We start from the raw sequence: 12,823 nt of genomic DNA on the forward strand, positions 1-12,823 counted from the left end.
GCATTTATTTTCTGTCTGAAAATCCGATGTAACAGGGCCTCCCCTATTTTACCTGGTAACCCCCGCTCCTGAAGAAGTGGAACTGAAGAATAATTCGGGGCCACAGACGCTGGGAGAACCGGGCGGGAGGCTGGGACACCCTGCCCCTGATCAGGACCCCAGTCTGTCCTGTGATGCCGCTTACCTGGCACTGCTTATGACACGGGGCCTGCCAGCACCCCCCACCCCCCGACACCTTCCATTTCCACATGGCAGCACCCTGCACCCAGTCAGCGCATCTCCCAAGTCTTTCCACAGAATCCATGTTCCCCCCCCCACCACCAACTTTCCACAGGGCACTCAGAGCCACCTGGAGCCTTGCGTTGGGTTCAACGGTGTGAGATTGCCCTTAGGGGAGAGAAGGCTGGTCCGCTGTCCGCAGTAACAGCATAGCCCCTGCTTAGGCTTTGTAAAAGGTAGTCCAGGGCCAACAGGGCCTGTGCTCTTGTGTCCTCAGGTTATGTGTCTCCCCCTGCTGTCCTGACTCAGGCTCTTCTGCCCTCTGGGTTACTTTTCAAGCTGGGAATAAAGCCGGCATCACTTCTAGTTGACACATTTTTTTTTTTTTTGGCTTGTGAACAACAGAGATTTATTTCTCACAGTTTTGGAGGCTAGAGGGATAAGATCAGGGTAGCAGTAAGTTGACACTCTTTACCAGGAATTTCTCAGCCCAGCATTACGAAAGGGACTGAAAGAGCAGGGCTGAACAGACTTCCTGCTTCTGACACTTGGGATGAATTACAGGGCTTCCCTGGTGGCTTGTCGGTAAAGAATCCGCCTGCCAATGCAAGAAACCCGGGTATGATCCCTGGGTTGGAAAGATCCCCTGGAGAAGGGAATGGCAACCCACTCCAGTATTCTGGCCTGGAGAATCCCATGGACAGAGGAGCCTGGCGGGCTACAGTCCATGGGGTTGCAAAGAGTCGGACACAGCTGAGCTACTAAACGATAACAACAGTACAGCAACCCAGACCATGCAGTGTGCTCTCCACTGTCCCGACTGGGATCAGCCCCCTTCCCTGCCTGGGAGGCCTGGTGTCCTGACACTGGACGTCCTGGTGAGGCTCACCTGCGAGCCCTCTCCTTGGCATCCCACGGGTTCATCTGTGCCGTCTCTCTTCCTCTTCTGACTCTGTGCCCCCCGAATCTCTTTATTCCGCCCCCTGCAGAATTACCTCCGGGTTGCATTCCAGGAGGTCAACAGTGGCTGCACGGGAAAGACCCTCCTCGTGAGGCCGTACGTCACCACGGAAGACGTGTGTCAGCTTTGCGCCGAGAAGTTCAAGGTGGCCGACCCCCAGGAGTACAGCCTCTTCCTCTTTGTGGATGAAACGTGGCAGCAGCTCGCAGAGGACACGTACCCGCAGAAGATCAAGGCCGAGCTGCACAGCCGGCCACAGCCCCACGTCTTCCACTTCGTCTACAAGCGCATCAAGAAGGATCCTTATGGCATCATCTTCCAGAACGGGGAGGAAGGCCTCAGCGCCTCCTAGGGGACTCGCGGAGGCTTCCCAGTGGTGCGTCCAAAGGGGGAGACTTAGCAACCTGGCCTCTGGCGTCCACGGTCTTGTGCAGTCATCTCCTTGAGGACCCGTGGCCGAGCCATCCACAGGCCCACTTGGCCAAGGGCATCTTTAACCACGACTCCCCAGCGAGCTCGCTGAGGTTCAGCAAAGAGGAGGACCTGTCCTTCAGAGGTGGAAACTTGCATCCAATGGTTCAAGTGTCCCCACATGGCTTGCTGCCTACCCCTCAGCCAGGTATTGGGTTGGCTCACGTGTGTGCATATGTACTGAATAAACGTTTAAGTACCAGCTCTTCTCTCGAGTTCAACAGCAGGCGTTTGACAAGACGGTCCGATGCAGTGCATCAAGGACCTCTCAGTTCCGTGGATGCCTTCATCCACCCTTCCTTCCTTCCTTTTTTTTTTTTTTTTTACAAAGAGCCTTTGTGTTTTTATATATTTCATAGAAGATTTTATAGCAGTTGCAGGTAAACTGTCAGGATTGGTTTTTAAAATATTTTTGTAACTTTTAAGATATTCTATAATTATGCATGTGATTTTAACATTGAATGATGCAAAAAAGAAATCTCTTGCTGGATTTGAGAGTATTGCATTTTAAAGGTCTCTCTTCCGTAACTGGATGTTTCGGCCACTTTGTGGGGAGAGACTACTGGGTTTCTTACAGCCATGTATTTCTGACACTGGCCACAGAATGCCTTTGGGAATCCGATGTACTGTCGTTACCTTGTTCACGCTCAGAGCTATCATGTTGTTTTGTGTTTTCACCAAGTGATGCTGAGAATCAGGAGAGAAATGAATGTAGAGAGAGACTGAGAGGGAAATACAGACTCTTCACAGGAGACTAAAGAGTGGAGCCTGCTGGTTCAGGCTCCTTAAAGGAAGTGGGAAAAGGAGATAGAAGGAACCACCTATGCTGAAAATACTGTAAATATGCAGTGAGGTTTGCAAAATCTGTCCCATGTTATTTGTTTTTGGAAGCAATTTTGAAAACACCACAAGGAAAAAAAAATTAGAGCAACAGTTTTTTTTTCCCCCCCTTTTCCACATAAATCAAAACTAACAGCATCAAATTCTTTGGGGCAGAAACCACATAATGTGAGTTTCATCGAATTAAATAAATACTATTTGGAAAGGAGTTTGCCGCTGCACCAAAAAAAGACTGTCTGTGTTGTAGGAATGTGTGGTGAAGTTCAATTTCTGTTTTATGAAACCTGTTTGGGTGGGGGTCGGGGGGTTGCACAGAGAATGAATTCTTGTATCCGTGTCACACAGGTAGTTACAGAAGTATGTTATTGTACTGTGTAAAGATGCCCAGTCATCTGATTTGTTTGGCTTTCTACTTTGTACCTTTTCAAGCTTTTGCTATACATCTGGAACCCTCAACACATACTGTGTTGTACTTCCTTTTGTAAATGATTTTTAATGGAGTTTTGCACATAACTCTTTGTAATACTGTACGATAATTCATGTGTGAAAATAATTCTTGCAATATCCTCATGTTGTCTCTTTTCCTTTGAGAAGCGGAGTGTAATGATGTACCGCACAGTGTTATGTAAAACTGGAATCCACGCTGGTGTTTGTGGTTAGATAATCCTCAGACAGGAAACAGAAAAGTTTATGCTGTGTTTTTTTTTTTTTTGCCAGCTCTTGTTCTGACAGGAGGCAAAAATCCTGCAGCAGAAGGAAAAGATGGTCTTCTGACCTGAAAGGTTTTGGTGTTTCTGGGTGTACTGCAGACACTCCTCTCCCGCCTCCGCCCCCTCTCTCCCCCACCCCTGCCGCCCAGGTCTTATGTAACCTCTAAAGTGCCCAGGCTGAGAGTTTAGGGTTGTTGCAAAACCAACATTGCAAAAAGCTGCCCTGTTCCTGCTGCTTGGAGCCAAGCCTGGCAGAGAGCCATGGCACGATAAGTCCTTGATGAAGGAACGAAATTTCTAACCCAGTAGCAGGATGGGCACTTTAAGATCAGAGCTACAGCTGAGCGGCCTGCCTGCTTTGTATATTTACAGTGAATTCCGAGTGACAGTTTGGTCCTGATGGTTGTGAGAGCATCAGCTCTTCTTATCTTCAGAAGTCGGTTCCCCTGCTGATTTCACGCGGGTCACAGTGTCTGAATGGGGGCCGCCACGCGGGTCACAGTGTCTGAATGGGGGCCGCCGGAGTAAACTTTGGTGAGATCAAAATAGGACGCTGGTGTGAGCAGAAGAAAACATCACAAGACGGCCCCTGGTTTTATCCTTGGGCAATGTTTCCATGCTAACATGACAGCATCACATGTCTCCTCACTTTTTTTCCCCTCCTCCGACAGTTCTCACTTCTCAAATTGCCAGGAAACAGATTTTGCTGCAGTTTGGAAGGAGTCAGAGGAGAATAAAAATATATATGTTGGGTGGAGGGAGAGGGAAACGTATTTCCAAATCTAAAAATATAAAAGTTGAATGCCAGCCAGAGGAAAGGATTTTTTTTTTTTTTTTTTTAAACGTTACATGCGCTGCCAAGTATTCTCTCCTCGGGGGACAGAGAATAGAAATAGAAACTGTTCATGTAGTTCAGTACTGTGTGGAAGTTACAACTTTAGATCTGTAAGGAAACACAGAAGGCAGGAACCCAGCCATGAATGCATTCATTCATAAATGCGGCTTCGCGTCTGCTGGGCAGCTCTTTCCTTCATCTTTAAGAGTCTAGAAATGAGAGCGTGCTCTGATAGTCCTCAGCACTGCCCACTTATTCCCCCAAAGGTTTGAGAGGAAGGGTTACAGACATGGACACAGCTATTTTCATCACCTGGCAGTATCTGGTGGTAAAAACCCTAAAAAGTAATCATTTTCCAAGCCGTGTTCATGATGCTGAATTTCAGAGCAAAAGTGTTATTGGTCATTTTGTGAGCCCTGATCAACCTGGACATAGGGGAATGTTCACATAACATAGCAGAATCCTAAACGGATCGTAGAAAAATAGAAGAGATAGACGGAGGAAGATCTGGTGGTTGGTCTCAGAGAACACGTGCTTATTCGAAAACGCTGTCTCGCTGAAGCATGGAAGGATGGGTGGCAGGTGGCAGCACCTCCCCCCTTGGAACAGTGACTTTGTCAAGAAGGTATGCAGGGGAAGTTTTATAAAAAATTATTCAGAAAGGTCTGGGTCAATAATGTTTAATAAAGTGGTAGCCAGACCCCTGCTTAACAGGCAAGTCTGCTTTGATTGAAGTCAGCGGGCGGTTTGGAGGGGGCAGTTTCTTGTCTCGATGCTAATAAGCTAACCTTCAAAAGTTGGAAGTTGCCTGCATTCTGAAATTCTGTACATAGTAGACATTTAGAATATTATATGAAAGGATCTGAGTATTTCCTTCGACCAAACACAGACCTGCTATAGCGTCTCCTGGACTCTGGCTCTAGGCCTGGACGGGGAGGATGCTCTGTCCAGAGGCTGGGGCTGGGGGAGGGGTGGGGGGTAACCAGGCCAGGCTCAGCTCAGTGCTGTGGTTTCCCCCATGGCCCCTGGAGGTGAGAGAGGCATCCACTTCCACAGCCAGCCGTCCCTGGGGTCCCTGGGGAAGTGTCACCTCACACAGCTGGAAGCATTCTCACCCCCACCCCACCCCACCTGAGTCCCACTTCTCCCCCCCACCCCAGGGCCCTGAAGGGGAGAGGGAGTTTAGTTTTTAATGAGCTGGGTGGGCTCTGACCTTTCCCCATGCTTATCTAGTTCCAGGAGAGTTGCAGAGTGAGCCAAGCCCCTCTGCCAACACCCGCCCCCTCCACTCCCCGCCCCCATTCCCCCCACCCCCACCACGCTCCCCACTCCCCCGCCCCGCTGTCCCCAGGGCTCATTTCTGCAGGTCCTCTTTTCCCATCAGGTTCTCAGCTTCCACTGCTTCTTCAGCTCACCTGCAGGCCTTTAAAGCCCGATGGCCAAACTGTCCAGACCGTCAGAATCCCTGCACGCGGGATCCAGGCAGCAACTTTTACTGAAATTTCCAAGGTGAGTCCACTGGGGCTGAGAAATACCAGGCTAGAGCAAGACACAGGTCTTAGGGAGACACGTGCCTGGGAGAGAGAAGACCTTGTCTACAGCCCCAAACACCTAATCAAGCACAAGTTCTTGGTCTCATCTGTCTGATTTCAGCAAAAGACCATAAGATAATGTGCTCGTAACATGGCACTGTTCCATGCAAATAGGAAGCAAGCCACATAAGTGATTTTCAGTATTCTAGTAGCCACATTAAAGAGAGAAGAAAATTACAAATGGGTGAAATCGATAGCACTATATTGCAGTATTACTAATAATTTATTTGATTTTAGTAATCTATTATATTTAACCCATGATATCCCAAATATAATAGTTCAACAATTAATCTAAAATCTTACAGATATTTTACATTAATTTTTTTTATTTGTGTACTGGGCACATATGTCACATCTTATTAGCCAGATGTCAAATGTTTAGGAGCCAAAATTGGCTCATGGCTACAATATTGGGAAGCGCAGTTCTACCAAATTCACTAGGAACGATTTAAGAAGCTGAAGAATGGAGCTATAGCATATAAAATAAAATCACATCCAGAGCATCTATCCACAAAACACACAAACATGCACACTGTCAAACAGGCCCTTCTTACCAGCCAAGGAACTAACAGCGTCTTGCTCTTAACTCCTCTGGGAGCCATACGGCACTGAATTAATCCATGTGAAGTCTTAGTACCCAGTTCTCCACCAGCACATTGGATATTAGTTACTATTATCATGTACTCAGTTCTCCACCAGCACATTGAATATTATTACTATTATCATGAGATAATCAACTTTGAAAAATTTCCACTGCCACTGGTTATTTCTACTTCCTCATCTGTGTTACTGTCTGCTGGCAATTTTTCTTATGAAAAAAAGAAAGGCAGTAACAGTTACCAAAGGTTTAACGTACGTGTGTGTGTGTGTGTGTGTGTGTGTGTGTGTGTGTGTGTGTGTGTGTGTGTGTGTGTACACCAGGGCTTCCTGGTGGCTCAGATGGTAAAGAATCCACTTTCAAAGCAGGAGACCCAGGAGACATGGGTTCAGTCCCTGGGTTGGGAAGATCCCCTGGAGGAGGAAATGGCAACCCACTCCAGTATTCTTGCCTGGAGAATCTCCATGGACAGAGGAGGCCGGCGAGGGGGTCGCAAAGAGTCAGACACGACTGAGCGACTAAGCACAGCATACACACACACACACACACAGAGTGTACACACACACACACACACACACACACACAGAGTGTTCATGTTCCCAGGTGGCGCAGGCGTAAAGAATCTGCCTACAATGCAAGAGACACAAGACATGCTGGTTCAATCCCTGAGTCAGGAAGATCCCCTGGAGGAGGAAATGGTAACCAACTCCAGTAATCTTGTCTGGGAAATCCCATGGACAGAGGAACCTGATGCGCTCCAGTCCATGAGGTCGCAGAGAGTTGGATACAACAGCACTGAGCACTTGTATGTGGGATGCCCAGTGTGGGAGAATTAAAGTGGATGCCTTCTGTTAGCCTTGTTGTTTATGATGGAGGTGATGATGGCAGTGATGGCGGATACACGTGTCAACTGGAAGGATTTTCCCAGCGTTCCCTCCTGGCTAAGAGCATCAGCAGGGCTCATGGCCAGTGGTGACTATTGCTAAGAGGGGGCAAAGAGAGGAAGGGAGATTGTAGGGGCAGCCAGAGTGACCTCCCAGGAGGAAGCAGGTCTGCCCCTGAGGTTGCCTGCAGCAGCGCTTCCCAGAAAGGAATGACATAAGGATAAGTGCAACTACTGTCAGTGATTATTTCCATAGCTTTTCCTCTTTTAATTGTATTTTTTATATTCACTTATTCATTTAGATATTTATATATGCATGTCTATTATTTAACTGGATTACTCTGAAATACATTAGGCTTCTGAAAGAAGAATCAGGTGTCATTTGATGTGATTTTCCTTATCTCTAGTTTCCTTGCTTCCTACTTGCTGCCAGTTCTACAGATAAAGAGAGAGTGGACTCAGATTGTAGTGTTAGTCCATTTTATCTTTTTCTCTCTGTTTCTCTAGTCTATTGCTATACAATCACGAGCAGAACAGAAATGCATCAACAGTGAAATGAAAGAACGAAAAATTGCAAAGAACAAGAAACTACCCAAGTCTCTTTAAGCAATTAAAAATAAACACACATGAACTTGCTAGGACATTGGAAAGCATCTGCTTTTTATAAGCACATGGAAATAACCATACTTGGCAGAATGCAGAATCTCATTTCACAGAGAGTTGAAGTTTTTGCTGCAGAAAATGCAATCGAAGGATCAAGCCCAGCATCTCCTAGGTGTTGGTCAGTCTCAGGCCCCTCCCAGACCTACTGAAACCGAACCCACATTTTAACAAAATTCCAGATGACCAAATGCATGTTACAATTTGAGAAGTATTAGTTCAAGGCATATTTGAATTGAGGACATTTGTGCAGCTGATATGATTAAACAGGCGTAGGCTGCTGCTGTTACAAGTCTGGAGGAAAGGGCTGGTGTGTGTGCTCAATTGGTCAGTCATGTCCGACTCTTTGCGACCCCACGGACTGAAGCCCACCGGGCTCCTCCATCCATGGGATTTTCCAGGCAAGAATACTGGAGTGGGTTACCATTTCTTACTCCATGGGATCTTCCCAGTCCAGGGAGTGAACCCTAATCTCATGCATTGGCAGGCAGATTTTTTTTTATCACTGTGCCACATGGAAAGCCTTGTTAAAAAACTCTGGAAGAAAGGAGCTGGTGACGCTTACGGGGGGAAAAAAAAGGCATAACCTCACTTCACATCAACTGCATGATCACAAAAGGCTTAAAAGGCAGATGTCAGGAAATGAGTATTACCCTCTTGGTTATTTATATGTTCTTCTTGCTTTTATAGGGGAAAAAAAACACCTGAAAGGTAGGGGGGAAGACATATTCAATAATTTTGCCCAGCATCGTCTTTTACCTCCGACTATGTGAGGGCATCCAACCAGTCCATCCTAAAGGAGATCAGTCCTGGGTGTTCATTGGAAGGACTGATGCTGAAGCTGAAACTCCAGTACTTTGACTCATTGGAAAAGACCTTGATGCTGGGAGGGATTGGGGGCAGGACGAGAAGGGGACGGCAGAGGATGAGATGGCCGGATGGTATCACCAACTCGACAGGCATGAGTTTGAGTAAACTCCGGGAGTTGGTGATGGACAGGGAGGCCTGGCATGCTATGATTCATGGGGTCGCAAAGAGTCGGACACGACTGAGCGACTGAACTGAACCGAACTGATGTGAGGGCAAACAGAAGCTGAGTCAGCAGGTTCTTTCTGTCTGGGCCAGCTGCTGTCACTTGTGTGCACGTGTGTGTGCAGGGACATCATCACGTACTCTGGATAATTAGTCACACTGTCTGCACATGATATTGGAAGTTTATGGGCTTTTTCGTTTTCTGAAAGGACAACCAACGTTCTTTTAAAGGCATTTCATTCTCTGAGAATCTGTTACCAACAGGGCCATTTTACTCATCAGTTTTGAAACACCGGGAAGACATGAAATTAAAATCTATTTGGTGATTAAGAAGTGAATTGTGTAAAATATCAAATAATCACAGCTGTATAAGGAAGCAGTGGTCCCAGTCCACTCCCCCAATCCCAGGGGCTGGAGTTGAGGGGCCAGAAGGGAATTGGGGGAAGAGTTTTATGGGGGCTGCCTTGTAAATAAACCTTTGTGGCAAATCTCCATCTCCCAGCATTTGGCTTGCTTCATATAGAGGAAATGAACCTGCCTCTGTAACAGACCTAGTAGATTGCACACCTATTTTTTTAAGCTTTTTTTTTTTTTTTTAAGATTTATTTATTTTTGGCTGTGCTGGTTCTCCGTTTCTGCGCCAGCTTTTCTCTAGCTGTGGTGAGCAGGGGCTACTCTTCGTTTCTATATGCAGGCTTCTCATTGCGGTGGCTTCTCCTGGCAAAGCACAGGCTCCAGGCACTCAGGCTTCAATAGTTGGGCTCACTAGCTGTGTCTCCCAGGCTCAAAAGCACAGGCTCAGTAGTTGTGGCTCATGGTCTTAGTTGCTCTGTGGCATGTGGGATCTTCCTGGATCAGGAGTTGAACCTGTGTCTCCTGCATAGGAGCCAGATTAGTTACCACTGAGCCCCCAGGGAAGCCCTCAGTATCTTTTTCTTTTTTTTAAGTCTCTGTTTATGCTAGTTCTCTTTTTCTGTTTTATTGTTTTGGGGGTTACAGGCTGTACTGAAATGTTCCGTGGCTTTTGGCTGGCTATTCATAATTAAATGGAAAGCATCACAAAGCTTGTTGGGAGCTGCAGATACCGGGCAGAGTTTGTGAACTGGTGACCCTCCCAGTGACCATGTCACAACCTGGTCATTTCATTGGAGGGATGAAAAATGTAAATAGCTGTGGGACTTTTCCTTTTGGGTCAGGCAACTTCCCCAGGAAAAGTTCTGCAGTGTCCTACTGGAGGTTGCAGGGTGGGATTAAGTCTTGCCAGCACTCTGGGGCCTCCAGAGGGCCGCGTCAGGATGCCTGCTCTTACTTAGCCCTGTCTCACCCTCACCCTATGCTGTGTGCTGAGAACTCAGGAACACAGCTCCTGTGACTGCATCCCTCTCCCTGCAGGCGTCCCAGCCTTGTCCAAATTCTGGGCCTCAGCAGATTCTGCACTGGGAATCCACTGCCTGCCCCAGGCTTTTTGTCTAGCAGTTGCTAAACTCTCAGCTTGTCTCCGATTGCTAAATGAGTTTACCAGCTTCCATAACTGTGCTGCCCGATATCACTGGCTGTTGTCTCCTCCTCCATTTTCTTCGTTCTTATGGATTTGGTGCAGTGGGTACTCAATCGTTCTGTTGTGTCCAACTCTTTGTGACCCCACGGGCTCCTCTGCCCATGGGATTGGACAAGAATACTGGAGTGGATGGCCATTTCCTCCTCCAGGGGATCTTCCCAGACCTAGAGATGAAACCCGCATATCCATCGTCTTCAGTATTGTGGGTGGATTCTTTACCCCTGAGCCACCAGAGAAGCCCCTCATATGGATTTCTGTCTTTTAAAAGTTTATTTATTTTTTTTTTTTAAACTCTTTTCTTCTCACTTTAAGTGAGGCACTGGTAGGGAGCCCATGTATGCTGCTCACCTTGTTCTATTGAAACCAGTAGTCAGCTTTTCTTATGAATGGACAGTGCTTTTGTACAAGCTAGCTAGCAAAACTAAAAGTAATTGATTCCATGGAGGACTGGAGTGAAAGCATCTATCCAACCTAGTTATTTTATTAAAAAAAAAAATAAATGTTTTGTCTGAAGGCAACTACCAAGTAGTTTCATTGTCAAGCATATTGCCGAGGATTTCTCAAAATACATATTTCCTGGGCACTTTGTCTTTTCCACGTGATCTGAAGGAAAAAAAAGCAACAGCGGCTGAAACACCAGACTGTTTGCTTGTTTAATGTCAGTGGAACGTTGCCATGGGGGATGAGAGCCTGGGTCAGCACTATTTACAGAAGAGCACATGGTATTTCATCTCAGTGAGCAGGAAGATGTTTTGTGATAAAATGTGGTAAAAACTTGTTTTTTTCCCAACTAAGCAAAGAAAGGATGTACACAGTGTGAAATGATCAATGAGAAGTTATGAGTCATCTGTAGCAGGAAAATGTGCAGCCAGGACAGGAATGGTGTTTTTCTGCAGGTTAAAAATAAGATTGGATGCACTGAAACGGAAAGCCATAATAGCACATCCTAGAAGTCTAAGTCAGTGTGGGGCTCCAAGGCACTTAATGTAGTTTGTACTTTTTAAATAGAGTTACTGTGATGGTGGGGACAACGATGTAACGATGCAAACCATGACAATTCTCTTGGACAGCAAGGAGATCCAACCAGTCTATCCTAAAGGAAATAAGTCTATCCTGAATATTCATTGGAAGGACTGGTGCTAAAGTTGAAACTCCAATAGTTTGACTGCCTGATGCAAAGAACTGACTCATTTGAAAAGATCCTGATGCTGGGAAAGATTGAAGGTGGGAGGAGAAAGGGACGACAGAGGATGAGATGGTTGGATGGCATCACTGACTTAATGGACATGAGGTTGAGTAAGCTCCAGGAGATGGTGATGGACAGGGAAGCTTGGTGTGCTACAATCCATGGGGTCACAAAGAGTCGAACACGACTGAGCGACTGAACTGAACTGAACTAAGTATTTGTGCACAGGATTTTGTGTATACATACATTTTCACTTCTGTGGGATGAATGCCCAGGAGTGCAACTGCTGGGCTAAATAGTAATTGCATATTTATTGGGTTGGTTGAAAAGTCCTTTTGGGTTTTTCATAACATCTTACAGGAGAACCCGAACAAAGTTTTTGGCCAACTCAATAGTTTTTAAAGAAACTACCAAACTTTTCCAGAGGGGCTGTCTCCGGTTATGTGGGAGTGATTCAACTTTGACTACTGTGTGTGTGTGTGTGTGTGTTTTTGTAAATTTGTGTTAAACTGCTGAAATTGTCAAAGATATAGTTGGTTTAAAATGTATGCACTTTTAAGAATGTTTTCTTTCTGGAAGTGTCCTGACTAATCCCACTCCAGTACAAAAACTAAGTCACCCACAAAAAGGAAAACAGAAATCCTGCTGGCCTTACTCTTTTCCCCCAGAAACTTTTTACACTGGAAAACAAGGGAATAATGCTGTTTACAACGTTTCTTGGCGGGGAGAGAACATGGGAATCCATGAATATCCAGCCAATATTCTAATCAGGCGCCTCACAGGCTAAGGAGGTCTGGGAACAGAGGACCAGCCCCACAGGGCCCCTGGAAAACAAAGCAAAGAGGGAAAAGGAAATACTATAATGAAACCCAGCCAAGCCATAAATGAATCAAAATGAAGAATGGAATGAGGAAATTGTAACAAAAAGTGGCAGTGAGCATGCTATTCACTCAATTACAGACTGAAGAAATCAAGCAACTGGGAGATGCATAGGTGTAAAACAGCTGTATATATGAAAGTTCGGAAACGTAACAATGTTACAAGCAACATAATCAGGAGACTAGGGCAGGAGGGACAAAGACCATGACAAAGATCATTATATCTTTCATTACAAAGAGACAGTAGTGCCCTAAATGGAAGCTTATAATAAAAAATACTTCTCAATGATTTTCATTAAAATGTTGAAAACATATTTACTATATATGATGTGTGTGTGTGCTAAGTCGCTTCAGCCATATCCAACTCTTTGTAACCCCATGGACTGTAGCCTGCCAGGTT

At 46.0% G+C, this 12,823-nt stretch overlaps 1 protein-coding gene across 13 annotated transcripts in view; it reads left to right on the forward strand.

Annotated features, from left to right (window-relative positions):
• The window catches only part of RIN2 (Ras and Rab interactor 2), a 211,009-nt gene extending 207,925 nt beyond the window's left edge, over positions 1-3,084 (forward strand). For all 13 annotated transcript variants that reach the window (XM_065921313.1, XM_065921319.1, XM_065921312.1 and 10 more), the window contains one exon: positions 1,209-3,084. In XM_065921313.1, coding sequence (XP_065777385.1) covers positions 1,209-1,532 — 324 coding nt within the window. In that variant the 3' untranslated portion in view covers positions 1,533-3,084. The remainder of the gene's footprint in view (positions 1-1,208) is intronic.
• The last annotated feature ends 9,739 nt before the right edge of the window (positions 3,085-12,823 follow it).

This window comes from Muntiacus reevesi, chromosome 2 (genome assembly GCF_963930625.1).
Source record: "Muntiacus reevesi chromosome 2, mMunRee1.1, whole genome shotgun sequence".
Taxonomy (NCBI): Eukaryota; Metazoa; Chordata; class Mammalia; order Artiodactyla; family Cervidae; genus Muntiacus; species Muntiacus reevesi.